Source organism: Mesocricetus auratus, unplaced genomic scaffold, assembly GCF_017639785.1.
Source record: "Mesocricetus auratus isolate SY011 unplaced genomic scaffold, BCM_Maur_2.0 Super-Scaffold_100026, whole genome shotgun sequence".
Lineage (NCBI taxonomy): Eukaryota > Metazoa > Chordata > Mammalia > Rodentia > Cricetidae > Mesocricetus > Mesocricetus auratus.
In genome coordinates this window covers 12,536,099-12,561,694 of record NW_024429207.1, presented here as the reverse complement: position 1 = coordinate 12,561,694, position 25,596 = coordinate 12,536,099, and the positions used below count along the sequence as shown (strand labels likewise).

The 25,596-nt window shown below is 43.1% G+C and overlaps 1 protein-coding gene and 1 pseudogene across 2 annotated transcripts in view; both read left to right on the top strand.

The window, feature by feature from the left end:
* Nucleotides 1-25,596, top strand: part of Pdgfrl (platelet derived growth factor receptor like) — a 59,626-nt gene that overhangs the window by 2,033 nt on the left and 31,997 nt on the right. For both annotated transcript variants that reach the window (XM_040731888.1, XM_013110803.3), the window contains exon 2: nt 21,149-21,446. In XM_040731888.1, the coding sequence (XP_040587822.1) occupies nt 21,149-21,446 (298 nt within the window). The remainder of the gene's footprint in view (nt 1-21,148; nt 21,447-25,596) is intronic.
* LOC101839631 lies at nt 17,400-17,626 on the top strand (annotated as a pseudogene).

Here is a 25,596-nt window from a genome sequence, read left to right as displayed (position 1 = left end):
GACAGGCTGGCTTGAGCCCAGTTTGCACAATACAGCATTAAAACGTTCTTGGCAGGTTCTTGTGTCTGCCTGACTGCTGAAATGGTGGAAATGCAGTATTTGGTGTCATTGTTGAACACGGCCGAAGAAGGCCAGACAAAATAACCTCAAATAGGCCATTCACTTTGTGAATCCCATGGTGGAAGTTGGAGACGCTCAGGAGGTGACTTCAGCCAACATGGATCAGAGTATTCGAAGGACAACAAACATCTGACTAAATGAATTAGCATCTGTTTAAGTAAACTGCAATTCATACAAACAGTAGACATTTATGAGGCAGCCAGAGAAAGTGGAATAGAGGTCAAGTTCTCAGTAGTTAAGAATGGGTGAACTGTGAGCTTTGCCTCTAAACTTAGATATAAATGCATGATAAATACATTTATGATATACATGACATATATATATATACATATGTGCATATATAATGTATATAAGCCATGGAAAAAATTGAACATAACTATTGAAAACTGAATTTACTTCATCAAGGTATATAACTGTTTTCCTAACCCTATCAAGATATTTTGTTTCTTTTTTCATCTTGAATCCTAGGGTGGTGACAGGGGAGGGAGCAGAAACAACCAATAGCAGTGACTATACAAGAAGTTTTTCCAGTGCTTCTCTCTCTGATTGACAGATCAGGATATGTTACTCCTGTACCATGCCCCAGCACCAAACACAGGCACAGGGGATGACTATAACTGTCCCTGAGCTTGTTGGGTTTGTGATCACATGTAAGAGAGAGTGTCACCGAAGAGGACATCCATGAGGCAGACATCTGTCCTAACCAGTGATCACATTGTGAGACAGAATGTTATTTCTCTTTGTGAGAAGGAGCTGGAAGACCACATAGTCTATCCATTTCATAAAACGAAGGCTTGAAACCAGTGACTAAATAGATCAAAAGCTCCAGTCAGTGATCCACTACTCACCTGTTCTCCAGCATTTCTGGCTAACGTCGCACTGCAATGTTCACACTTAAAAGTATAAAACTGCAGTCACCTATTGGCTTCTCACCACCCACAAATGTATATTTAATGTCAGGAGCTGGAGCTAGTGTCGAGGTATGCATGTTGATTATTTGCTGCAGTTTTATTTACCTACCCAAGTCCCTTTATCCAGTACAATCTTCAGTTCAACACGTTTATTCCGCATCTTACGAAAAAAATTTCTGAGAACACTAGAAAGATTCAAGATATGAGAGGGGAAAGCCAGGTCTTCAAGAAAATAAGGAGAATGATACAGTGACCATGACCATCTAACAAGGACCATGTATCACTTTCCTGTGTCAGTTTGCCCCTTGGAAAAAGACAGGTATGTCAGAAACCATTATTGAAATAAATAAATAATCATAAAATACACCGTTGATTACAAATGCAATTAACAGATGTTTCACATAGTTAGGATCTTGGCCTATGTGTTTGATAGATAAAACTGTCTTCTATACTTAGGGCCAAACAAGATGTTAGTCTGAGGGTATGTGTGTGTGAGAGAGAGAGAGAGAGAGAGAGAGAGAGAGAGAGAGAGAGAGAGAGAGAGAGAGAGAGAGAGAGAGAGAGAGAGAGAGAGGATGGGGGAGAGAGAGAGAAAGTTGGCTATCAGAGGAGTGAGCAAAGTCCAGAAGGAGGGTGGTTTTCCATGAGCAAGGCCATCATGATCAAAGGGGAGGACAGGCAACAAATGACAGGTGAAGATGTAATTTCAGGAACTGGTGTCATGGATCTCATTAACTAGAACATGCTGGCTTCTTAAAGCTGCTGGACAAAGGACAATCTGATGGTCTGTCTCAAAACTTCTTGGAAACAGAAGTATTTCAGGCCAGCGATTTTTTTCAAATTCCCGGAATGTTTGCATAAGCATAATCAAATGTCTTGGATGTGGGACTGGGGTCCAAGCATAAAGCTCGCTTATGTTTGGGTATCTCCTATACATAGATAGTCTGAAGGTGATTTTTTAGATGGTATTTTTTTGTTCACCCACATTCTGACTGAGAAATGTCACATGAGTTTGGGTGTGGCATGTCCCACTTGTGGGATCATGTCAGTATTCACATGTTTTGGGTTTGAAAGCTTTTTTTTTTCAGATTAGGGATACTCAACCTACACCAGGAATGAGATGGCTTAAAACAATGGATATCTAGTCTCTTACAGTTCTGGAGGTCAAAGATCTAAAATCAAGGTGTCATTAGGGTCTTCCTGCCTCTGAGACTCTTGCTAGTTTTTGGAAGTGTCCTACAATCCTTGGCATTCCTTGGTGTCCTGTCTAGTTTTTATGTCAGCTTGACACAAGCTAGTATCATCTAAGAGGAAGGAACTTCAGTTGGGAAAATGCCGCCATAAGATCCAGCTGAGGGTATTTTCTTAATTACTGATTGATGTGGGAGGGCTTAGCTCATTGTGGGTGTGGCCACTCCTGACCTATTGGTCCTGGATTCTATAAGAAAGCAGGTCGAACAAGCAGCACTCCTCCATAACCTTTGCATCAGATTTTGTCTCCAGGTTCCTTCCATGCTTGAGTTCCTGGCTTGCCTTCCCTCAGTGATTAACTGTTACCTGGAAGAGTAAGTGACGTACACCTTTCCTTCCCGAAGTGCTTTTGGTCATGGTGTTTCATCATCGAAATAAAAACCCTAACAAAGACCCTTGAGTTAAAGTGGCATGACTCCAGACTCTGCTTTTGCAGTTACATGCCTGTCTGTCTTCTGTGTGTCTCTCCATATGGTATTTTCCTCTCTATGGGGCTCTTCTGAGGACATTGGTCCTAATCTCAACAGGATTGCATCTGTAAAGACAATTATTTACAGGTACCTAGCATAGGACTTCAATGTATCTTCTTGAGGGACACTTTTCAACAAATATCCCAGGGTGGGACATGAGAGGGGATTGAGAGTTTGTGTTGGATAAAGAGTAAGAAGCCTGCCTGAGATAAAGAAGCAAGAGCTACAGGTGTCACAAACAAGAGCTAAGGCCACGTAAGAGCTTTATCTAGTACTTAGGGTGGCTGAAGCACCCTGAAAGAGGAGACTATAGAGTCGTTAGGGACTAGAAGACCCGAGACAGGGCAATGCCCTGGGTCAAGACAATGAGAATAGGTTTTGAAGATGCCATCAGCTATGTTGATCTCTAGGTGAAAGGAGAGGCAATGATGTGGGCTACGGAAAGCTCTGGACTTGGAGACATAAGATCTGTTTCCCTACCTTCTTGATGAGCTGCGTTGAGCTACATGGCATCTGGGAATTAAAAGGAATAGACTGCTTTAGAGCTCATAGGAGCTCACAGAGACTGAACTGACAATCATGGAGCCTATATGGGTCTACTAAGTCCTGTGTGTGTGTGTGTGTGTGTGTGTGTGTGTGTGTGTGTTATGGGTGTTATGGTTGTTAGCATAGTGTTTGTTGTTGTTGTTGTTGTTGTCTTGTTTTTTGCATGCAAAGGCCATGGAGCAAGGCTTACTTCCATTGGCTTGCTCAGGCTGCTTTCTTCTTATTGTTATTATTATTTTGGTTTCTCGGGACAGGGTTTCTCTGTATTGTCTTGAAGGCTGTCCTGGAACTAGCTCTGTAGACCAGGCTGGCCTCGAACTCACAGAGATCTGCCTGGCTCTGCCTCCCGAGTGCTGGGATTAAAGGTGTGCCCCACCAACGCCTGGCAATCAGGCTGCTTTCTTAAATTTGTTTTTTTAATAATTTATTTTTATGTGCATTGGTGTTTTATCTGCCCACATGTCTGTGTGAGGGTGTTAATCCCCTAGAACTGGAGTTACAGACAGTTTTGAGCTGCCATGTGGGTGCTGAGAATTGAAGTCAGATCCTCTGGAAAAGCAGTCAGTGCTCTTAACCACTGAGCCACCTCTCCAGCCCCAACAACCTGCTTTCTTAAGAACCAGGACCACCAGCCCAGGGATGACACCACCCACCATGGGCTGAGCCCTCCTCATTAATCTCTAACTGAGTAAATTCCTTATAGTTGATCATCCTGGAGGATCCTCCTCAACTCAGTTGAGCCTCCTCAACTGAGGCTCCTTCCTCTCTGGTGACTCTGGCTTGTGTCAAGTTGACACACAAAACCAGCCAGTACAATCTGTAAATAGCTTTTGATAAAATGGTCATCTTCACAATGCTAATTCTGTCAATCCATGAGCATGGGGTATCTTTCTATTTCCTAGTGTCTTTCTGTATCTCTTTATTCAGAGGTTTAAAGTTTTCATTGTAGAAGCCCTTCACTTCCTTGTTAGATTTACTCCGAGATGTTTTATTTTCTTTGAGGAGTGTTTCTAAGATCTCTGTATGTTTGTTGGTGGCATGTAGAAACGCTATTGATTTGCTTAAGTTGATTCTGTATCCTGCCATGCTTCTGAATATGTTTATTATTTCTAAGAGTTTCTGGTAGAACTTTTGTCATCTCTGATGTATAATATCATGTCATCTGCAAACAGGAATAATTTGACTTCCTTTCCTCTTTGTATCCCTTTAATTTCCTTCTCTTGCCTTATTGCTCCAACTAGTATTTATAGCATAATACTAAAAAGAAATAGCATAGTCTTTTTCCTGACTTTAGTAGGATTGTATCAAGCTTTTCTCCATTTAGGGTTATGTTTGTTATGTTGTCATGTATGTGAGTTTCTTGTATTTTGCTTTTACTATGTTGAGGTATGTTCCCTCTCACTCTACATTCTATGATTTTATCATGAATCTATATTGAATTATGTCAAAAGCATTTTCTGCATCTATTGTCATGATCATGTGATTTTTAAGTCCATTTATGTGACATATTACATCTAACTGACTTGTGTATGTTGAACCATTCCTGAATTTCAGGGACAAAGCCAGCTTAGCCAAGGTGAATAATCTTTTTGATGGATATCTGTATTCTGTTTGCAAGTATTTCGTTGAATTTTTTGTTTTGTGTAGGTTTTTGTTTCTTCGAGGCAAGGTTTCTCTGTGTAGCTTTGGAGCCTGTCCTGGAACTAGTTTTTGTAAACCAGGCTGGTCTCACAGAGATCCACCTGCCTCTGCCTCTTGAGTGCTAGAATTAAGGGCATGTGCCACCACCGCCTGGCCTGCTAAATATTTTTGAGTCTATGTTTATCAGAGATGTTGGCCTGTGATTTTCTTGTTGTATTTACCTGGTTTGAACATTGAAGTGATGCTGGCTTCATAGGAGTTTGGGAGTGCTCCTTTTGTTTCTTTTTCTTTTTACTTTTTCTTTAATAAACAGGGATTGGCTACTTATCTTCTTTGAATGTCTTGTAGAATTATACTGTGAACCCATGTGGCCCTAGACTTTTTACCTGGCAGGCTTTTCATTACTGTTTCTTTAGACTCCTTCTCAGTTTAATTTTGGTGGTTTGACTGAATCTAGAAATTCATCCATTTCTCTTAGGTTTTTTGGCTTACTGAGTAATAGGTTTTTAAATATCCCCACATAATATTCAGAATTTCTTTGGTGTCTGTTGAAATGTGTCCCTATTCGTTTCTGATTTTGTTAATATAAGTCCTCCCTTTCTTTCTTTTGGTTAGTTGGGCCATGATCTGTCAATTTGGTGTATCATCTCAAAGAACTAGCTGCTAAATTTGTTGATTCTTTGTATCTGTTTTCTTTGTTTCTATTGCATTGATTTATGCTCTGGATTTTATTATTTCTTGCCATCAGCTGGACTTGGATTTTATTTGTTCTTGATTTTTCCAACTTTTTGAGTTGCATCATTAAGCCATTTGTTTGTGCTTTTTCTGATTTTTTTTTAATATAGGCACTTAGAGCTATGGATTTCCCTCATAGGACTGCTTTCAGTGTGTTCCAGAGGTTTTATTGTATTGTATTATTTTAATTTAGTTCTGGGAAGTTTTTTATTTCTTTTGTGCATTTTTTGGCTCATTCATCATTCAGGAATGAGTTGTTTAATCTCTATGAGCATGTGTATTTATTAGAGGTTTGTTCACTGTCAATTTTAAGTTTTATTGCATTGTGATCAGATAGGATACAAAGCATGATTTTAATCTTTTTTGATTTGTAAGGATTTGTTTTGTATCCCAGGATGTGGTTCATTTTTAAAAAGCTTCCCTGTGTGTCCCGCGCTACCGTCTCGCCAGCAAGAACGACGCAGAACACTCGGATCCTTCTGCAGTAAAGCTTTAATGCATCTTGAGAGATAGATGATCAGCTTCTTAGAGGGAGACCCCAAGCTAAGAAACCCAGCCCCTTATATAAGCCTAGGAGCTCCGAGTGAGATGTGTAGAGCCGGGATTGGTGGTTTGCACATCACCCCAGATGACGTCACGGGAGAGGCACAGTTTAAACGGTTAACTCCAACTGACAGCGACAGTTAACTCTAACTGACAGCGACAGTTAACTCCAACTGACAGCGACAGTTAACTCCAACTGACAGCGACAGTTAACTCCAACTGACAGTGGATGTCAGCGCCATCTTCTAACGGCAATAGCGATAGCGAGGGCGGCTCCTCACATCTCCCCCTATTCATTTATTTTTGAAGCAATAGGACACCCACAACTTTGGAGTGGAGATAGAGGTCAAATCCCCATGTGCAAATTCGGAACATGTACAAAGCTCCTCTCCAGGGTCTTATCCCCAGAGGAAGTCCTGACCAGTCCGATGTCTTTTTTCTGGGGGAAGGAGATCATGACATAGAACCTTCATGCAAGATGACTTATCTCCCAGGAGAAAGTCGTTATACCGCAGACCTCTCCTGTGCAGTGCTTAGCCTTGCAACTCCTTGGGCTGCTGAAGCCTACCCACTCTATCCCGTGCAATGAGACTAGCCTCGTGGGGTGCAAGAGCTGGGAGGCCAGCGACCTATTGCTTTAACATGGTTAACCAAATGTCAGGGGATGCTCCGTGTTCTAAGGCAGCAAGTGCTTGTGCCACCACCACTTTCTCCTTTTGTTTGGGCTCTGAGCGTACACACCATCCAAAGCATCAACACTATTCCACAGCAGAGAACTAGGCTAAATGATCCTACCCCCACCCATTCCTTAAAATAAGAAAATGCAGATGAAATCCAGGGGAGAGGTCTTCCATCAGAGAAAGATCCAGATGCGTCGAATTCACTTGCAGGATCGCCATTCTCAACTCACGGAGTGTCTGCTCAAACTCAAAAGTCCAATTCTGTAATAAATGTTGAGACAGAGCTTTTGACAGGTTAGCTGCTCTTGTAAAATTCTCATATTGTACTAAGTGACACAAAGGCCAGGCAACTTTGTTCACATCCCAATTTGGCCATCTGCCACAATATATCCAATTGTTCCTGAACCAAATTAATCTGTTGGTTTACCAACATCAGGCCTCCTTGTATCTGAGAATTGGCAGTGGCCTGTTTATCTAGGACCATGGTCACAGTGGCCTATAGTTCATTAATGGTTTGAGTTGTCTGCACAGTGGCAGAAAGTGCAAGGGCCGAGGCGGTAACCGAAGCAGTAACCGCGGCGGTGGCTATCAGGCCCACAATAATAGCAGAGATCCCAAAAATCTCGCTTTTCCCTAAACAAACTCAAATTACTTGGCGCCTCAACAGGAGCTGGAATAAATCGAGGCATGCGCATTACCAAAGCAAAAGGGTGCTTAATAGCATCCCAGCATAATGCATAAAAACAATTCTAAGCAGAACAATTTATTTCTTTCTGATTCTTACCTAAGGTATCATTACTCACAACCCAAATAAAGGGCAGCTGAATAATTAGTTCTCTTAAAAGGGGTATACTTAACATTGGAGGAGGACCAATCAGATGATCCAGAGCTCTGTCCCTCACTCAGACTGTTGCCTAATGCCCCTTTCCAATCAAAAGTAATCTGTCCCTTCTCACTATCATAGGAGAAAGATCAGTACAGCTTCCATTAATTCAAAAGGATTAGCATTAGATCTTTCTGGATCCATATGAATAAAATTATCCTTTAATGAAGAAATCACAGTAAAGCACAAGCTTCCTACTAATGACAAGGTTCTCTCATCCTGAAAACTCTGTATCTGAGGATCTAAAGGCAAAAAGGCAAGCCCCAACTCTCTATTATTTGTGAAAAATCTAGGGAACACCTGGGCATTCTGCATCACTGGCATCGGTAGGGGGAAGGTAGACATGATGGCCCACCGTAACTCTCCCATCATACTAGGAACCATCATCCCGAGTAGGAGAGTCTTCATCACCCACTTGGCCTCCATCCTTCTTATTCTGGAGTTGTGAAGGAGCTCTTCGAGTGAGTCTTTCAGGGATCCACAGGGGGTTTTCTTCCTCCTGTGGAAAAACACACACAGCTCCCCTGGATCTTATAAGAATAGGATCCGGGCCTTTCCAGAGATCAGTCAAGACATCTTTCCATTTTACCATTTCTTTTGGCCTATCAGGCTCTAAACTGTGGCGATCAGCCGCAGTGTGGCCTTGGGCATCACAGTTCAAGAAATTAAGGGTAAAAAGTGCCATGGATACAGCAACTCTTGGTACCGAGGGTAGAACATCCTCAATACTCCCCTTTTGTTTAATCAGATATGATTTGAGTGTACGATGGGCACGTTCCACAATGCCCTGTCCTTGAGGGTTATAAGGTAGGCCAGTTAGATGGGTAACATCCATTTGCCGACAAAACTGTCGGAATTTTTGAGAGGTATATGCTGGTCCATTGTCTGTTTTTAAAATTCTGGGTTTTCCCCAAGCACTCCAGGCCTCAAGGCAATGTTGAATCACATATGAGGCCTTTTCCCCTGTTAGGGGTGTGGCAAACATTACGCCAGAACAGGTGTCAACAGAAACATGAACATATTGAAGCCTTCCAAAAGAGGGAATATGAGTAACATCCATCTGCCACATCTGCAATGGTCTAATGCCACGTGGGTTTATTCCCATGTGGGGAGTAGGTAAGAATTCGCAGCAATTCTGGCATTGAGTAACAATTTCCCTAGCCTCTTTCCTGGATAGAGCAAAACGACGGCGCAAGGTCTCAGCCGTCACATGAAAGCGCTTATGGAATTCTTTTGCTGCTTGTGCATGGGTAGACAAGGCAGCGGCCACCAGCTTTGTAGCCTTGTCCGCTAAGTCATTCCCTAAGGACATGGGACCTGGGAGTCCAGAATGTGCTCGGACATGGGTAATGAAAACAGGAAATCTCCTATTTAACAAGGCAGCTTGTATCTTCTGAAAGATGTTAGCAACTCTGCTGGAGGATCTTATTATTCCAGCTATCTCAAGGAGATTAACTGCATTAACCACATAAGAGGAATCTGATACAATATTGAGGGGTCCTGGAAAAGCCTCAAGAACCTCCAGTACTATCAGACATTCTACAACTTGAGGTGAAGTTTCATTATATTGTTTAGATATAACCCTATCCTTGACCACATAAGCTCCCATACCAGTTTTTGATCCATCAGTGTACACCACAGTCCCATCTGGGAGTGGGTCTTTAGCTGTCACTTGTGGAAACACTATAGCCTGGTTTAGGGCAAACTGTAAAATTGGATGCTTTGGAAAATGATTATCAATTTGTCCTGAAAAGGAAGTAACTAAAACTGCCCAATCACTAGATGTGGCTGCCAAGGTCTGAACTTGTGCAGCAGTATAAGGCACAATCAAGGAATCAGGATCCCTGCCAAAATGTGTAACAGCTGCTTTTATTCCGCGAAGCGTGAGCTGTGCAACAGCATCAGGGTACCAGTCAATAATCTTAGCAGGGGAAGCATTTGGATGAATCCAAAGTAATGGTCCATGTTGCCACAGGACTGCAGTTGGCAATTGAGCTGTCTTAAAAACACACAGATTAAAAGGTAGTGACTCCTCAATTCGTTGTAATTGTGCTTCCTGTAAGGCCTCTTCCACCATCTGTAAGGCTCGGTGGGCGGCAGGGGTAAATTTTCTGGGTGAGGAGATATGAGGCTCACCCTCCAGGAGATCGAAGAGGGGTTTTAGATCAGCAGATGGAATTTTTAAAAAGGGCCTCAACCAATTTATATCTCCCAGAAGTTTCTGAAAATCATTTAATGTTTGTAAGTGGTCTTTGCGAATTTCTATTTTCTGAGGAACTATATTTTTGGGAGTAATCTTTGAGCCCAAAAAGAGGCCTGTATCTGCAATTTGAACCTTTTCTGAGGCAATCTCTAATCCCCACTGTTTTAATTCAGCCACCAGCATGGGAAAAGCCTTTTGTAAAACATCTAACTCTTTGTGACAAATAAGAATATCGTCCATATAATGGATAACGATTAAAGATGTAAATTGCTTCCTAATTGGCTCCAAAGCCTCCTGCACATATAGCTGACATATTGTTGGGCTATTGGCCATGCCTTGCGGCAGTACCTTCCACTGAAATCTCTTGTCTGGTTCCATATGATTAAGAGAAGGGATAGTGAAGGCAAACCTTGGTCTATCCCGTGGGTAAAGTGGAATAGAGAAGAAACAATCCTTAATATCTATAATAATAAGCTTCCAATCTTGAGGAAGTGCAGAAAGCAAAGGAAGGCCTCTTTGAACAGGGCCAAAAAGATGCATCTGATTGTTAATGGCCCGCAGGTCGTGGAGTAATCTCCACTTCCCAGATTTCTTTTTAATAACAAAAATTGGTGTATTCCATGGGGAGGTAGAAGGCTCTAGATGCCCCAGCCGTTCCTGTTCTTGCACTAATCTTGTGACAGCCTCTAATTTTTCAGAGGATAGAGGCCATTGAGAGACCCATAACGGCTCCTCTGTTTTCCATGGTATGGGTCGTGAAGCCTCAACGGCCCCTAAATAAAACCCAGTCCTTTTCTACCCCGATTTCCGTGTTGTGTAATGGGTTTTATTCTGCCTTGTTCTTGCCTACCCAAGCCTCTACCATTTGTATACCCCATCTTTGCCATAATGGCTGATGCCTGGGGGAGTATTCATTAGTTAGGGTCATGCCCATGGCTTGTAACACATCTCGTCCCCATAAATTTACAGGGAGTGGCAACACATAGGGGGTAAAACATCCCTGTTTGCCTTCAGCATCCCGCCAGGTTAAGGCTGAGGCACTGATGGCAGGAGAGGACTGGTATCCAAGACCTTGTAGAGAATGAGATGAAACAACAGTGGGCCAAGACTTCGGCCACCAATGGAGTGAAATAATGCTTTTGTCTGCTCCCGAATCCATTATCCCTTCAAATTCTTTTCCATTAATTAACAATTTTATTGTAGGTCTCTCATTTAGGGGTATAGCCAGATAGGCTGAATCACTTCCAGAAGATCCCATAGCCCTTTTTTGTAAAGTGTAGGTTTCTCCATCCCCGAGGGAGGGCAGCAACACCAGTTGTGCAATTCTATCTCCCTGCTTTATAGAAAATACACCCCGAGGGCTAGAACAGAGAACTTGAATCTCCTCTTTATGATATGGGTCAACAATCCCAGGATATATAATGAGTCCCTGTAAAGTTAAGGAGCCACGGCCCAGAATAAGCCCAATGGTGGCAGGGGGCAAAGGTCCAGGGGAATGGACTGGGACCGGTTGAACATTCATTTGGGGCATGAGTAAGAAGTCGGAGGCGGCACGCAAGTCCATTCCGGAGGTTCCTCGGAAACCTCTACTTCCTCTTGATTGCTTTTCTGAAATTGGTTCCCATATTTCTGAGGGCCCTGGGACCATGGGCCCCGTGACCCGTTTTTTGATTGGGGTACCTTGGATTCTTCAATAGGGGGCAGAAGCCTCCCTTTACATCCCGGACTGACCTGCATTCGCTAGCCCTATGATAACCTTTACCACAACGATAGCAAAGCTTCGATTCTCTTGTTCTTTCAGGGGCTTGACAATCTTTCTTAAGGTGCCCCATTCTCCCACAATTAAAACAAGCTTTTCGATTAGATAAATCTCTATACCTGTGCGTTTGTAAAATGGCGGCAGCTAGTCCTGCATTGGTTAGGGGTCCCCCAGCTCCCTGCACACTCTGAGCCAATCTTGTAAACCTTTGCTTTTGCGAGGGGCGATAGCTGCTCGACATTCCTGGGTTGCTTGTTCATAGACAAGTTGCTCAATCAGGGGCATAGCTTGTTCTGAATCACCAAAGATGCGACTGGCGGCCTCTGTCATTCTGGCCACAAAGTCTGAAAATGGCTCTTGGGGTCCTTGGACAATCTTTGTAAGGTGTCCATTGGACTCTCCCCTTTTGTGAGGGCCTTCCATGCTTTAATAGCGGCGGCCGACACCTGACCATAGACGCCCCAGATGTAGTTGGTTTGATTAAGGGCATGTTGACCCTGACCTGTCAGCATTTCAAATGTCCACTGCCTCTGATTCTCATCTTCAGCCGTGGCATTAACTCTAGCTTGTGCCTGGGCTGCATCATACCAGAGAGCCTTCCATTCCATGTATTGTCCCATGTTGGGAAGCACTGCTTTCACTGTCGTTTGCCAGTCAGTGGGAGTCATGGCAAAATTAGCAAGCCTTTCCACCTGTAATGTGGTAAAGTTAGCATTGACCCCATAATTACGAACGGATTCGGCCAATTCTTTAATTTGATTGTAATCTACGGGGTATGTACTCTTCCGCCTTCCACATTCTCGAATACTGGAAAAGCCATTTGTATTTTTCTCCGTTCCTCTAAAGGTAAAAAGGAGTCAGTACCAGTATTCAGCCGAAGCTCATATGGCGGAGGCGCTGAGGGGCGTGAGCCCGCCGGATTTATAGGCGGTGGCCTCACATTCATTTTTGTTTTCAGTGGCCGGTGTCTATCAGGGTGATATCTTTTTCCTCATACCGTGCCACCTCCCCCTCTAGACCACCTTCTTCGCTAGAATCCAGAGTGTCAGAATCAGAATTATCTAGCTCCAAGGCTTCTAGCTCTACTGCAGGGTATAGACTAGATTCTGGCTTTTTCTTTTTCTTAGATTTGTTAAGGGGTGAATGATAACTCCCTTCTTTCTCTCCCCTTTCTTAACTTCCTGGGGAGGGCCTTTTTTCTTAGACATGTCTTTTCTTTTGCGAGCTCCCATTCTCTCACTCCGTTCAGTTTCTGACATGCTATCCTGAACTTCCTCTAAGGTTCCCTGACTTTCTATTATAGCAGGGTGACAGGCCTCATCCTCCAAGCAGTTTTTAACTAGCTTCCAAATGGCTTTGGTACCTAAGCAGAGATCTCCTTCTGCATGCTTCCTGTCTAGTTCTTTACCTAGCTTGTTCCATGAGGCCACAGTGAGGGACCCGGAACAAGCATACCATGGTGCCATTCTATCTACCTCCTTCATAAAATTTTGAAGTGTTCGTGGTGCAATTTTAAGATCTCTTTGTTTTAGCACAGTCTGTAAGGCTGTAACCACTGACTGTGACGACCCCATCGCGCTGACAGCTTATCTAAAAAACGCGCTCAACTCCGTTACCAGACTGACAGCACCAGACTGACAGCACCAGACTGACAGCACCAGACTGACAGCGCCAGATGGACAGCGCCAGATGGACAGCGCCAGACGGACAGCGCCAGATGGACAGCGCCGTTCTGTCAGCACCAGCCACGATGAAGGAGAAGGACAAACAGGACTAGCACCAAAGCCTCCACTGACCCGTCCCACGGTGATGACAAACTAAGGCCAAAGTCGAGAAAAGGGTTGTTCAGGATAAAGCATACCTCTCTGAACCTACGTCCCTGCAGTTCTGAATCCGCCCCGTCTTCCGAGGGGTCTCCCGCGGCGCCGGCGATGTTGAAGAGTTCCCGGGTTTCGGCACCAGATGTCCCGCGCTACCGTCTCGCCAGCAAGAACGACGCAGAACACTCGGATCCTTCTGCAGTAAAGCTTTAATGCATCTTGAGAGATAGATGATCAGCTTCTTAGAGGGAGACCCCAAGCTAAGAAACCCAGCCCCTTATATAAGCCTAGGAGCTCCGAGTGAGATGTGTAGAGCCGGGATTGGTGGTTTGCACATCACCCCAGATGACGTCACGGGAGAGGCACAGTTTAAACGGTTAACTCCAACTGACAGCGACAGTTAACTCTAACTGACAGCGACAGTTAACTCCAACTGACAGCGACAGTTAACTCCAACTGACAGCGACAGTTAACTCCAACTGACAGTGGATGTCAGCGCCATCTTCTAACGGCAATAGCGATAGCGAGGGCGGCTCCTCACACCTGTGCTGCTGAGTAGAACATGTATTCTTTGGTGTTAGGGTGGGATATCCTGTAGCCATCTGTTAAGTCTGTTTGATGCATGATGTCAATTAAGTCTGTTGTTTGTTGTTGTTTTTCTGTCCAGATGTCCTGTCCATTGGAGAAGGTGGGGTATTGAAATGAATTACTGTTAATGGATTGGTGTTAATCTGTTTTTAAATCTGGTACTTTATTTTTTTATGAAATTGGAACCCCTGTATTTGGTTTGCATTTTTCTTTTCTTTTTTTTTTTTTTTTTTTTTTTTGGTTTTTCCAGACAGGGTTTCTCTGTATTGTTTTGGAGGCTATCCTGGACCTCACTCTGTAGACCAGGCTGGCCTCGAACTCACAGAGATCCGCTTGCCTCTGCTTCCCAAGTGCTGGGATTAAAGGCATGTGCCACCACAGCCAGCTCGTATATCTTTAGAATAGTAATGTCTTCTTGGTTAACTGTTTCCCTGATTAGAATAAAGTGTTCTTCTTTATCTCTTTTGAGTAGTTTCTGTTTGAAACCTATTTCATCAAATATTAGGGTATTGATGCCTGCTTACTTCCTGGTCCCATTTGATTGGAGTGCTTTTGCCTAGCCTTTTACTCTAAAATGGTGCCTATCTTTAAAAACAAGACGCTTTTCTTGGACACAACAGATAAATGGATTTCATTTCTTGATCCGTTCAGTTAGCCAGTGTCTTTTAAGTGGAGAATTGAGGCCTTAATATTTAAAGATGTCACTGAAATGTTCGTGTTAATTGTCATCATGTCATCGAGTCTGGGTACTGTTGCTTATGTTCTCGGTGGTCTTTTGTGTTTTGATAATTGTGTCTTCGTATTTCTTTTCAGAGTCTCTCTGCCATGCTCATTCCTCTCTTCATCCTGTAGTAATGCTTCTTGTATTTAGGTTGGGCTTGTTGGGGACAATTTTCTTAGGCCATTTATGCTGTGCAATATTTTCCTTTCCCTTTAATTATAGCAAAGGGTATTGCTGGGTATATTAATCTAGGCTGGTAGTCATAACCTTTTAAGATATAGAATGCATTGTTTTTTTTTTGTTTGTTTTGTTTTGTTTTTTGAGACAGGGTTTCTACGTATTGTTTTGGAGGCTGTCGGTCCAGCCTGGCCTCGAACTCACAGAGATCCACCTACCTCTGCTTCCCGAGTGCTGGGATTAAAGGCGTGCGCCACCACTGCCTGGCTGTAGAATGCATTGTTACAGTCTCTTCTGGCTCTGAACTTTCCATTGATAGATCATCTGTAATTCTGATAGACTTTTCTTTAAATATATTTTTGGTTGTGAGCCTAGCCTTTAACGGCTAAGCCATCTCTCCAGCCCGACTTTTCTTTAAATATGACTTGTATTTTTGCTCTGGTAACTTTAAATACAATTTCTTTGTTATGTATATTTAGTGGGTTCCTTTGATTGTTTGTTTTTAGTTTTTGTTTTGTTTTGTTGTTCCCACGACAGGTTTTCTCTGTATAGCCCTGGCTGTCCTGGAACTCACTCTATAGACAGGGTAACCTCGAATTTGAAGATTTGACTGTCTCTGCCTCCTGAGTGCTGAGATTAAAGGATTAAAGACAAGCACCACCACCACCGGCTATACTTTGTGTTTTAACTATACTATGCCACGCCGTGGGAATTTTCTTTTCTGGCCTTGTCAATTTCATACTCTGTGTGCTTCCTATACTTGGATGGGTGTGTCTTTCCTAAGTTTGGGGGAGTTTTCTATCATCTTGTTGATGGTCTGGTCCATGCCAATGACTTGAGACTTTTACCCTCATTAGACCTATGATTTGATTCTTTTTTTTTTTTCATGGTGTCTCACATTTTCTATGTGTTCCTTTCCCTGTGAGTTTAAATATTTTTCATATTCCTTGCTTATTTCAGTCGAGGCCCTTTATCTTCAAAACTGGGTGTTCTAGCTTCTGCTTGATCCATTCCACTTGTAAGACTTGCCTGTGAGTTTATAGTTAAGTTATTGGGGTTTGCAATTCCATCCTCATTTAAGCTTGATTCCTTCCAATGTTTCTATCCCCTTATTGAATTCTATTTTCATGTCCTAGATTGTCTTTATCATTTCCATTAACTTTATGCTTGTGTTCTACTTAAGAACTTTCATTCCCTTAAGCTGTTTCTTGGTGTCTTCTTTTTAAGTTTATGGTTATCCTTTTAATGCCTGGGTCCTGGAGTTCATCTGGCATAGGCAAACATTTCTACCCGTTTGATCCTTCATATTGCGGGTATTTTTGCAGTGAGATCAGGGGACATGTGAACTTCTTTTGTTCTGAGTGTGTGAGTGAGTTGGGCCTGAAAACTGGAAATGGCTTGGATGCAATGATGTCAAGGATGTCAAGTGGACAGAGGGGACAAGGGTTTGCTTCCTGTTCTGAGTCTGGAGGGTGGGGGTAAATCTGGCAGGGTGGAAAGGTTGGCTATGGCATGGGAGGATCCTATAGGTTGGGTGATAGGAGGGATGATCCTGGTCAAAGTTTAGAGTTTCTTTTCAGTGCAGGTAGGGGAGGCCAGACTAGGCTGGTGCACTTGTTGTAGGACTGATGGGTTTCAGGGAAAGGCATGGATGGGGGTATCAGGGAGACTCACTGGGTTAGACCATGGAAGAGGACCTGGGAAGTCTGAGTGCTGAGTGGGGGGGGGTTGGGACAGATCAGAAGGAACCTGTGGGTTGTTCCCAGTAGAGTGGATTCTGTCAGGAGTCTAGAGATTGACCACAGGGCAGGTGGATATGAGAAGTCATGGTCCTTTAGTATGTCAGACATGGGACTTAGGTGTCATTCAATCCCAGAATTCTGGGTACCTGTGAGCTACTAAAATGGCTTTTTGATAGAGAAGTTGCTGGGGTTTGAACTGAGAGCCTTATCCACACCAAGCACATGCTCTATCGCTGAGCTACACCTGCAGCGCCTTGGGTCTCTTTAACTTTGTACTGTTAAACAATGAGTCATTTTCATAGTCAGGCAGCTAGCCCAATAGCACACATAGTGAAACTGGGGTCTATTTGGTCGAAAAGATGGAATTATTTCCCACACAGAGTAGCAAATAGTTGGGTGGGTAATAGCCAGAGTAAACTGCTGCTGTTGAGCAGGGTAGCCACATTGGACCTGATAGCGCAGAAGTCAGATCGCACTGGCCGTATGAATTCCCTGGGATTTATAGAAGGCTGTGTGATGATGTGGTTTAAAGTAGGAACACCAAACTAAGACCATCAGTCAAGCCTGCTGGGCGTTGTCTGGAGGCCAGTGGTGCAGGGCTGAGCAGTCATGTCACACAAACAGATTTACTATTCAGACAAACATGACAGTGAGGAGGTCGCATACTGGCATGTCATGTCGCCAAGCTGGTCCCTGAAGCCCATCTGAAGTCTGAATCTGAAGAGAGAAATCTTGGCATTCAGTTGAGTCAGGGATAGGTCCATTATATGATCTACGAACCAGAGCCTCACCTCTTACTGCTTCAGCTGCCATTACCCAGCAAGACAAAGAAATGAAGATGCTGAACCCCATCCCAGCCCCAAGCATTACACAGTGGTCCTTCCTGCCTGCCCGCTTCCCGATAGCACACTTCCATTGATTTCTTACTTCTCACTTTGATATTCAAAGGATATTTGTTTGATAACACTGTGTGAATGTGCTGGGACCTGTTTTCCTTCTTGGGTTGAGCCAGCAAGGCCACAGCCCTGTCAGATGAGTGTGACCTCAAAGCCCTAGTGTGCTCTGTGTCCAGAAGGCCATATTTGCCACCACTTGGAAGCATGCGAAAATCAGATCATGGCTGTTACAGGGATGGTATGAATTTGCTGTTGTGGTTTTTGCTATTGGGTGTTGTACTTATAGTGATATATGGATTTACATTTCAGTGTACTAGAAACTTTCCATTTTATTTGACAAGTCTCTTTCTTTGTACAAACATTGTTTAAAAGAAAAGAATTTAAAAGATTTTATTTACTTACTTATTATGTATACAATGTTCTGTCTGCATGTATGCCTGCATGCCAGAAAAGGGCACCATATCTCATTAGGGATAATTGTGAGCCACCATGTGATTGCTGGGAACTGAACTCAGGTTCTCTAGAAGAGCAGCCAGTGCTCTTAACCTCTGAGTCATCTTTCCGGCCCCCATTTAAAGGGAATTTTTATAATTAAAAAATAATGTCAGTTAAAAGTTCAGCCAGTCTCATAAGCACAGTATAATTAAAATGCTTTGGGGGTATACAATACTTAGATATTAGCATAGCAGTCTTTTATTTTCTATTTTTGAGGAGAGTACTATGACTTTTGACATAATGCAAAGCTGAGGCTTGTCCCTTGCATGGAGGTATTGAATTAATGGATTTCTGCCCATCTAATGTGGTTCCAGTAGCTTCTCCTTATAGGAGGTTAGGGAATGTGTTACTCGTGCTTCTTACTACTGTGACAAAGAACCGGAAGTTCCAAAGTACAAAAGAAACTTAAGGAGGGTTTTGGTTTTGGTCATGGTGTAAAGTGATACAGTTCATCGTGGCAGAAGGCATGGTGGTAGGGGCATAAAGCAGTTGGCCATTAAGCCAAGCAGGGGGAGACAGATGCTATGTTCCACTTGATCTCTTTTTCATTCAGTCTGCAACTTGAGTCCAATGGGTAGGACTTTTATCCTCAGTTAAACCTTTCTGGAAACACGATCACAGACACACCAAGAGTTGTGCCTCCTAGCTGACTCTAGACCCTCCTGAACAGACGATCAAGATGGACTGTGAAAACAAGCCTGCGCATGAGAGCCATTGTGTCTAGACCATCACTAGGCTCAGGGATGTGTGAAGCAAATGTTCAGGGTTGGCAGGGCTGGGCAAACAGCAGGTACTGGGGACCCTGGGAGCGCAGAGCTCAGGGACGCAACTCTACCCCTTGGAAGACTAAGGTCTGCAGGATATGTGCCCGGTGGAACCAGGTAGAGGAAAGAAGGAAAATAGGATGAGACTCGAGGTGACTCAGGTCTAGGAATTAAACAATGACTGACTATCAGGCCACAGAAAAGAAAGCTAAGCATAGGGAACAAAGGTATACAGACCAAAGGAATTTGACAGGACTGGGTGTGGACTCTGAGCTGACAGCTCAAAGTGAAAATTGGTTCCAGGGTCTGGGCAAGGCTGGGCTTAGAGTGGAGGCTAAATAGCTCCGGTCACAAAACTCCAGGAACAGCACACAGGGAAATAAACTGGGAAGAGCTTTGTCAATGGTTTTCTCCTGACTTTGCATTTCCCCCATTTGATACAAATGTCTTGCGGGTCCCTCTACTGACCAGGGTTGGTAATCACTTATCTAAAACATATACAGCATGTCAATCTCCTTGCAACGAAATTAACATGGTAGAGTGGGGTAGAGGGACCTGAGCTCTAGTTTAGCATTTTGCTAATGATCAATTGAGTGATTTTTGTATAATGTATTCAAATCTTTCAGAGCATCTTTTATTATTTTCATCTTTAGCATGAGGACTTTACCTAAAGGGCATCTAAGGACTCTGTAAGTCTAGGCACTTTTGTAATTCTGTGGCCACATAGAATAGTATCCTTTGCTGGTATGCATACAGATAGTTTATCCAAGACTTAGCTGTATATATAGCTACCTTTTCACCTTTTCAGGGTGGACACAATAGCACAGTTGAAAAGGACTTAGTTGAGATTTCTGGGAGCCCAGCAGCCTCCAGAAGGTCCAGAGAGTGGGGGCAACTCTCCCCAAGTGAAGGCAATAATGGATGACTTGTAGAGAAGACAATATGCCAAAATAAAGCAGGGCAGCTTTGTAATATCACTGTTTGCTGGCAACCCTCAACAATGTTGGTGGATATGCACCTCCAAAAATATTTTACTACCTAAACTCTAAACCATTGCTGTAGTTGGGAATTGTTGCTGAAGGAAGTGTTTGTTGATTTTTGTTGTTGTTGTGCTGCTGGTAGGCTGTGTGTGAGTGTGTGTGTGTGTAGAAACCAAAGGTCAATGTGTGTTTCTTTCCCTATTACCTTCCTCTTAATTTTTAAGACAATCCCTCACAGAACCTCCATTGAACCTAGTAGCTAGGCTGGATGGTCAGTGAGCTCCAGGAATCCACCTGTCCCCATGGCCCTCCCCATCCCATCTAAGAATCCACCTGTTCCCATGTCCCTCCTCATCTCCTTTCTCAACCTCAGCGCTAGGATCACACAACAGCGTTTGCCATGTCCTCATGGTGTCCTTGCAGCCATTATCTTCCCAGCTCTTCACTTGAGTTTGAGTAACTTACACATACAGCTTTAGGCTGGCTCATGTTTCATAAGACTTTTTCAAAGATGGGGTTACATGTAGCTCGAGTTGACCTTGAATTTACTATCCTTCTGAGAACATTGAATTTCTGATTCTTCTGCCTCTCCATCCTGAGGATACAGACATGTACCACAATGTCCTGTCTTACACAGCGGTAGGAATGCAACCCAAGGCTCTGCTTCACACTGGGCAGGCCCTGTACCACTGCACCGCCATCTCCCTATAAACATTGTCTTCTACATCCACAGCGAATGTAGATCCCACCCTACACTTCCATTTTGAAAGATGCTTTAAGTCATCTGAATGCATTTCTAATGCTATTCATATCCCTTGTCCTTAGACATTGACGACATATCCTTGCATTTAAAGAATCACCTGAGGCAAAGTGATTATTGAGACCTAAAACAGATTCTGAGTGTCTTCGGGGTGGGCCTTCTAGGTGACCAGCATTGTGAGATGGAATGTGGACAAAGGGGAGATGCTCTGGTTTTATAGGGGCAATATTTAGTTTATATGTTGCCGAGGTTAAATAATAGCTTAGAAACTGCAATAAAGTTCTTTTAAATTATTGTCTTAAAACTGAAGAATGGATAAAGAAAAAAAATGAATGCTTCATGGCTTATGATTGTGGCTGAAAAGGATTTGCACATAAAGCAGGGGTGAGCATCGAACTCATTACCTGTGGGTTTCTTAAGCTCTGGGGATGCCGCTCACTGCCTCCCTCTCACGCCTTTGCAGTTGCTGGCCAACAGCCTCCTAAGAACAAACGTCCAAAGGAACAAGGAGACAACAGAATCAAGCCTACCAACAAAAAGGCCAAACCCAAGATCCCGAAAGGAAAAGACAGGGACTCAGCTGACACAACACCAAAGAACCCGTCCATCATGGTGCAAGCAATGGACAGCGGGCGCTTCCAGAAGCCTGCTGCCACGATGAGTCTGACGGCAGGGCAAACTGTAGAGCTCCGATGTAAGGGAAGCAAAGTGGAGTGGAGCTACCCCTCCTACCTGGACGCCTTCAAGGACTCCCGCCTCAGGTGAGCACCACTGCCTTCCTTCTCATGGCGATGGGCCGAGGCTCCGATTTTATTTCCGTCATTTGATGCCATATTACCTCTGGCATCCAACATCACACTCCGCATGGCTATAAACTACAGTGTCTTCACCCTTCTTGTCTTCACCCTTCTAGCTGACCACTGTTATAAGATGGAGTCTAAAATATAGAATAATGTCCTGCTTTTATTTTTTGAAAGGAAGTACATTTTTCCCTTCACTGAAACTAGAGGGTTTTTTTTTTCTCATTTCATATAGCCAGATTATGGTTTCTCCTCCCTCTACTCTTCCCAGATCCTCCCCCACCTCCTTTGCTGTCTGAATCCACTCTCTTTCTGTTTCTCATTTATAAAATACCCGAGTTCTAAGAGGTAATAATAAAGTAAGGTTAACCCAAAAACTGTCACTTCAGAGTTGGACAAATCAACAGAAAAGAGCCCAAGAGAAGGCACAAGAATTAGACACCCACTCATTTGCAGACTCAGGAATCCTATAAAAACACTAAACGGGAAACCATACTATATACACAGAGGACCTGGTGCAGACCCATGCAGGTCCTGTGCTGCTTCAGTCTCTGTGAGTTGCTTTCTTTGTTCATTTGGAAGGGCGTGTTCTCTTGGTGTGCTCCACCCCCTCTGGCTCTTATATCTTTCCACCTCCTCCCCTGAGCTTTGAGCGGAGGAATTTGATAGAGACATCCCATTTAGGGCTGAGTGTTCCAAATCTATGTTCTGGTTTTATAAGGGCAAGTTTTAGTTCATATTTTGTTTGTTTTGAATGAGATCTTTGAAGCTGAAATACATTTCTTTTAAACTATCATCTTAAAACTAAAGAATGGATGAAGAAAAATTATTGCTTTATGATTATGGCAGAAATTAGTGACATTCTTCCCACAGTTAAAAAGTTGTTACTCATCCCACAGCTTTATAGGAAACCATATGCCAAAAATAAATAGGAAACTGAACTTTTATAGGAAAGCATAGTGCACGGAAATGAATATTTAGTGATTCATTTAGTGAAAAAAGAATGCATTCAGTATTTTATGGTCTTTTAAACAATCATAAGGAAAACCAAAATGGCCTATTGGGTTCCTATGAGCAAACTGCTTTGTGACAAATTTTAATTGCTTTGAAACCTTTCAATTGTATGTGATTAGTTTTATTTTTGTGAATATATTATTGGCACAAAGATTTGTTATGTCTGAGTGACTATCTTCTGGGGGTGGGGCTTCTTCAGGAGTAGTGACTAAGATGATTGAAGATGAAAAACTGCTGCTCAGTCATAGATACATTGTCTAGTGTGTGCAAGGTTCTGGGTCCAGAAAACACACAGACACGGACACACACACACACACACACACACACACACACACACCACAGAGCTGTAAAGCAAGACAGGAGAGAGTCTACTTCAGATGGTACCAAGCAGGGCACTGAGTACCAGCTACAGTGTGCAGGAATGTTGAGGGTTAAAACTCTGTGTATCTTGGAGGAAGTTACCTGTGTATCTTAGTTTCCTTGGGTACAGAATGAAGGAGTAGAATGCCATGATTATAATAGTCTGTGTGATGACTACTCTTGGTTGTCAACTTGGTTACATCTGGAATTAACTAAAACCCACTTGTCTGGGTATACCTGTAAGGGATTTTTTCTTAGATTTATTTTATGAGTTCTGTTCCTTTAGAGAATGCTAACAGATTTTTTGCCATCAGAAGTGGTTCTAGGGAAACTGACGTACAAGGATGAAATTTTTTTAGGTATCTGGAATAGACTTTCCAGTTTGCCAACACCTATAGTTACTGATGTCTCTCCAGTTACTGAACCCTCTTCTCGAAGCTCAGAGTGCTAAAAGTCCATGGTGTGAAACAGAGACACATTAAGGATTGATATAAACTTAAGGAGACAAATGTATTTGATTATACTGATTCAATGATTGTGAGAGGCAACAGTTTTCGTGATTCTGTATGTAAAACTTCTGACAAGGAAAAACAAGGAAAATGATGATGCTGGTTTGTTGCTCCTGAATTCATGAATAAAATGACAAAAGAATGAGCTCTGTGATAAAAAATTAACTAACATCTAGCATCTCAGAATATGGTGAAGGACAACAGTGATCTCAGTGACAAAATTGACCATTTCCAGGTGTGCATAAACAGTCTAACGTTTCAAAGTGACACCTGGGAGAGAATCTTCTCTCCTAGCAGCCACAGAGCTCAAGGAAAATCAAACCAAAGCCGATAAGGTTGACCGAATTACAGCAAAATTTAAGTTCCAGCCTTGGAGGGTCAGCAATTAAAGTCAGGGCATTAACTGGTGAGAATGGGATCTTGTTACGGGATGGAAATGAATGAGAAGACCATATTGAGACTGAGAATTTTGACCCTCAGATTCTCAAGCGTTATCTCACCTGAGGAATTAGACTCTCCACCCTCAGAAGAAAATGTACCCACACCCCCATCCTCTGAAATATTGCTGTGCTGGCTAGTTTAATGTGAACTTGATACAAGCTAACATCATCCAAGAGGAAGAAATCTCAATTAAGAAAATGCCTCCATAAGATCAGGGTGCAGGCAACCCTGTAGGATGTATTCTTAATTATCCATTGGTAGGGAAGGGCCCAGCCCATTGTGGGAGGCACCATCCCTGGGATGGTGGTCCTGGGTTCTATAAGAAAGCAGGCTGAACAAGTCACAGCAGCAGCAACCCTCTGTGTTGTGGCCTTTGCATCAAATCCTGTCTCCAGATTCCTGCCTTGTGTGGGTTCCTGCCCTCGTTGCTTTGGGTGATAAACTGTTATAAAGAACAGTGAGTAAAATAAACCCTTTCCTCCCCTAGTTGCCTTTGGTCATGGTGTTTAATCTCAGCAATAATAACCCTAATTAAGACAATTCCCTTTTCCTCCTTTGAGGGACTTAATCCTTAACCAGCAGTGACCTCTGAAGGAGATGCCAGGCAAAACAATATTTAGCATCCCCAGGGCCCATCATGAGTTGCCTCTAGACCTATAACCAGGCTTATGCCTAAGCAGGCTCGTAGAAGGAGGTAGAATGTGTAGTCCACGAGGTGTGCTACACCACTGAAGAGCTTAACGAGTTTGCTAATCCATTCGAGCAGAAGTGTAGCAAATACCTGTAGGAATGGGCTTTAAGGGTGTGAGATAATGGTGGGAGGAACACCAAACTGGATCAGACTGAGTTTATTAGTAAGTGGAGATTCTAGATTTAATATGAAAGCTTCCACAGATTTTTTTTTCTAATGTCAAAAGTTGGAATGGTTGGCTGAAGCATTTGTCAAAAGACAGCTGACTAAAAAGGAGTTGAGGATGCCTGATATTCCTTGGCTTAGTGTTGATGAAGGAATTTTAAGGCTAAGGGAATCGCAGTACTGGGGTGGGTATGCTGTGTCAAACCTAATCCTCCTAATCTAGTTTGGAGGTCCATAAGACATAATCTTCAGTAATCCTGTAAGACGTAAAAGGTAAGTGGGTACCAGTTCATTGAAGAGTGTGTTGTCAACCCTTTCCTTGAACCATAACTTAGGGCTGGAGATGCTGCTTCTCAGCTGTAATGGGGGTAATTGAAGCCCAGAGTAGCATTGTGTCAGGTGGTGGCACGGAGTCTCCAAGGCAAGGTTATTGTTATCTTAATGGGCAGCGTAGGCAAAGCAATATTGACAATGGCCTGACCATACCAGTCAGCACAGGCAAAGCGAAGTGTTCGGTGGCATGACCTTGAGTACTGGCTAATCCGTCATGGCATGGGATAGATAAGAAGCCTGCTGCGTTTCTGCTTCATCTTTTTAGTGAAAAAAATCTCAAACAAATGAAGGAAAGGCTACATTGTGGGAAAAAGAGATCTCAGCCTGTGAACTGATTTCCAACTTGAGAAAGTTTGCAGACCCAGAACCACTTGAATGAAGGAATGACCAGGTTACCCTGAGGAAGGACCTGGATAAAACACCTAAAAGTTTTAATGTTAGCCTTTCTCCCGTTGTTTCCCCGAAGGACCCATAGTCCTTTCACAAGGGTAACTGTGAACCGGGTGAAAGGAAACAATAAGACTTTCCAGGTTTTATTGCTGATTCTGGAAGACCCCCCAAGAAACATTGTGGCCCTCCTGTTAAAGGAGGAGCTTAT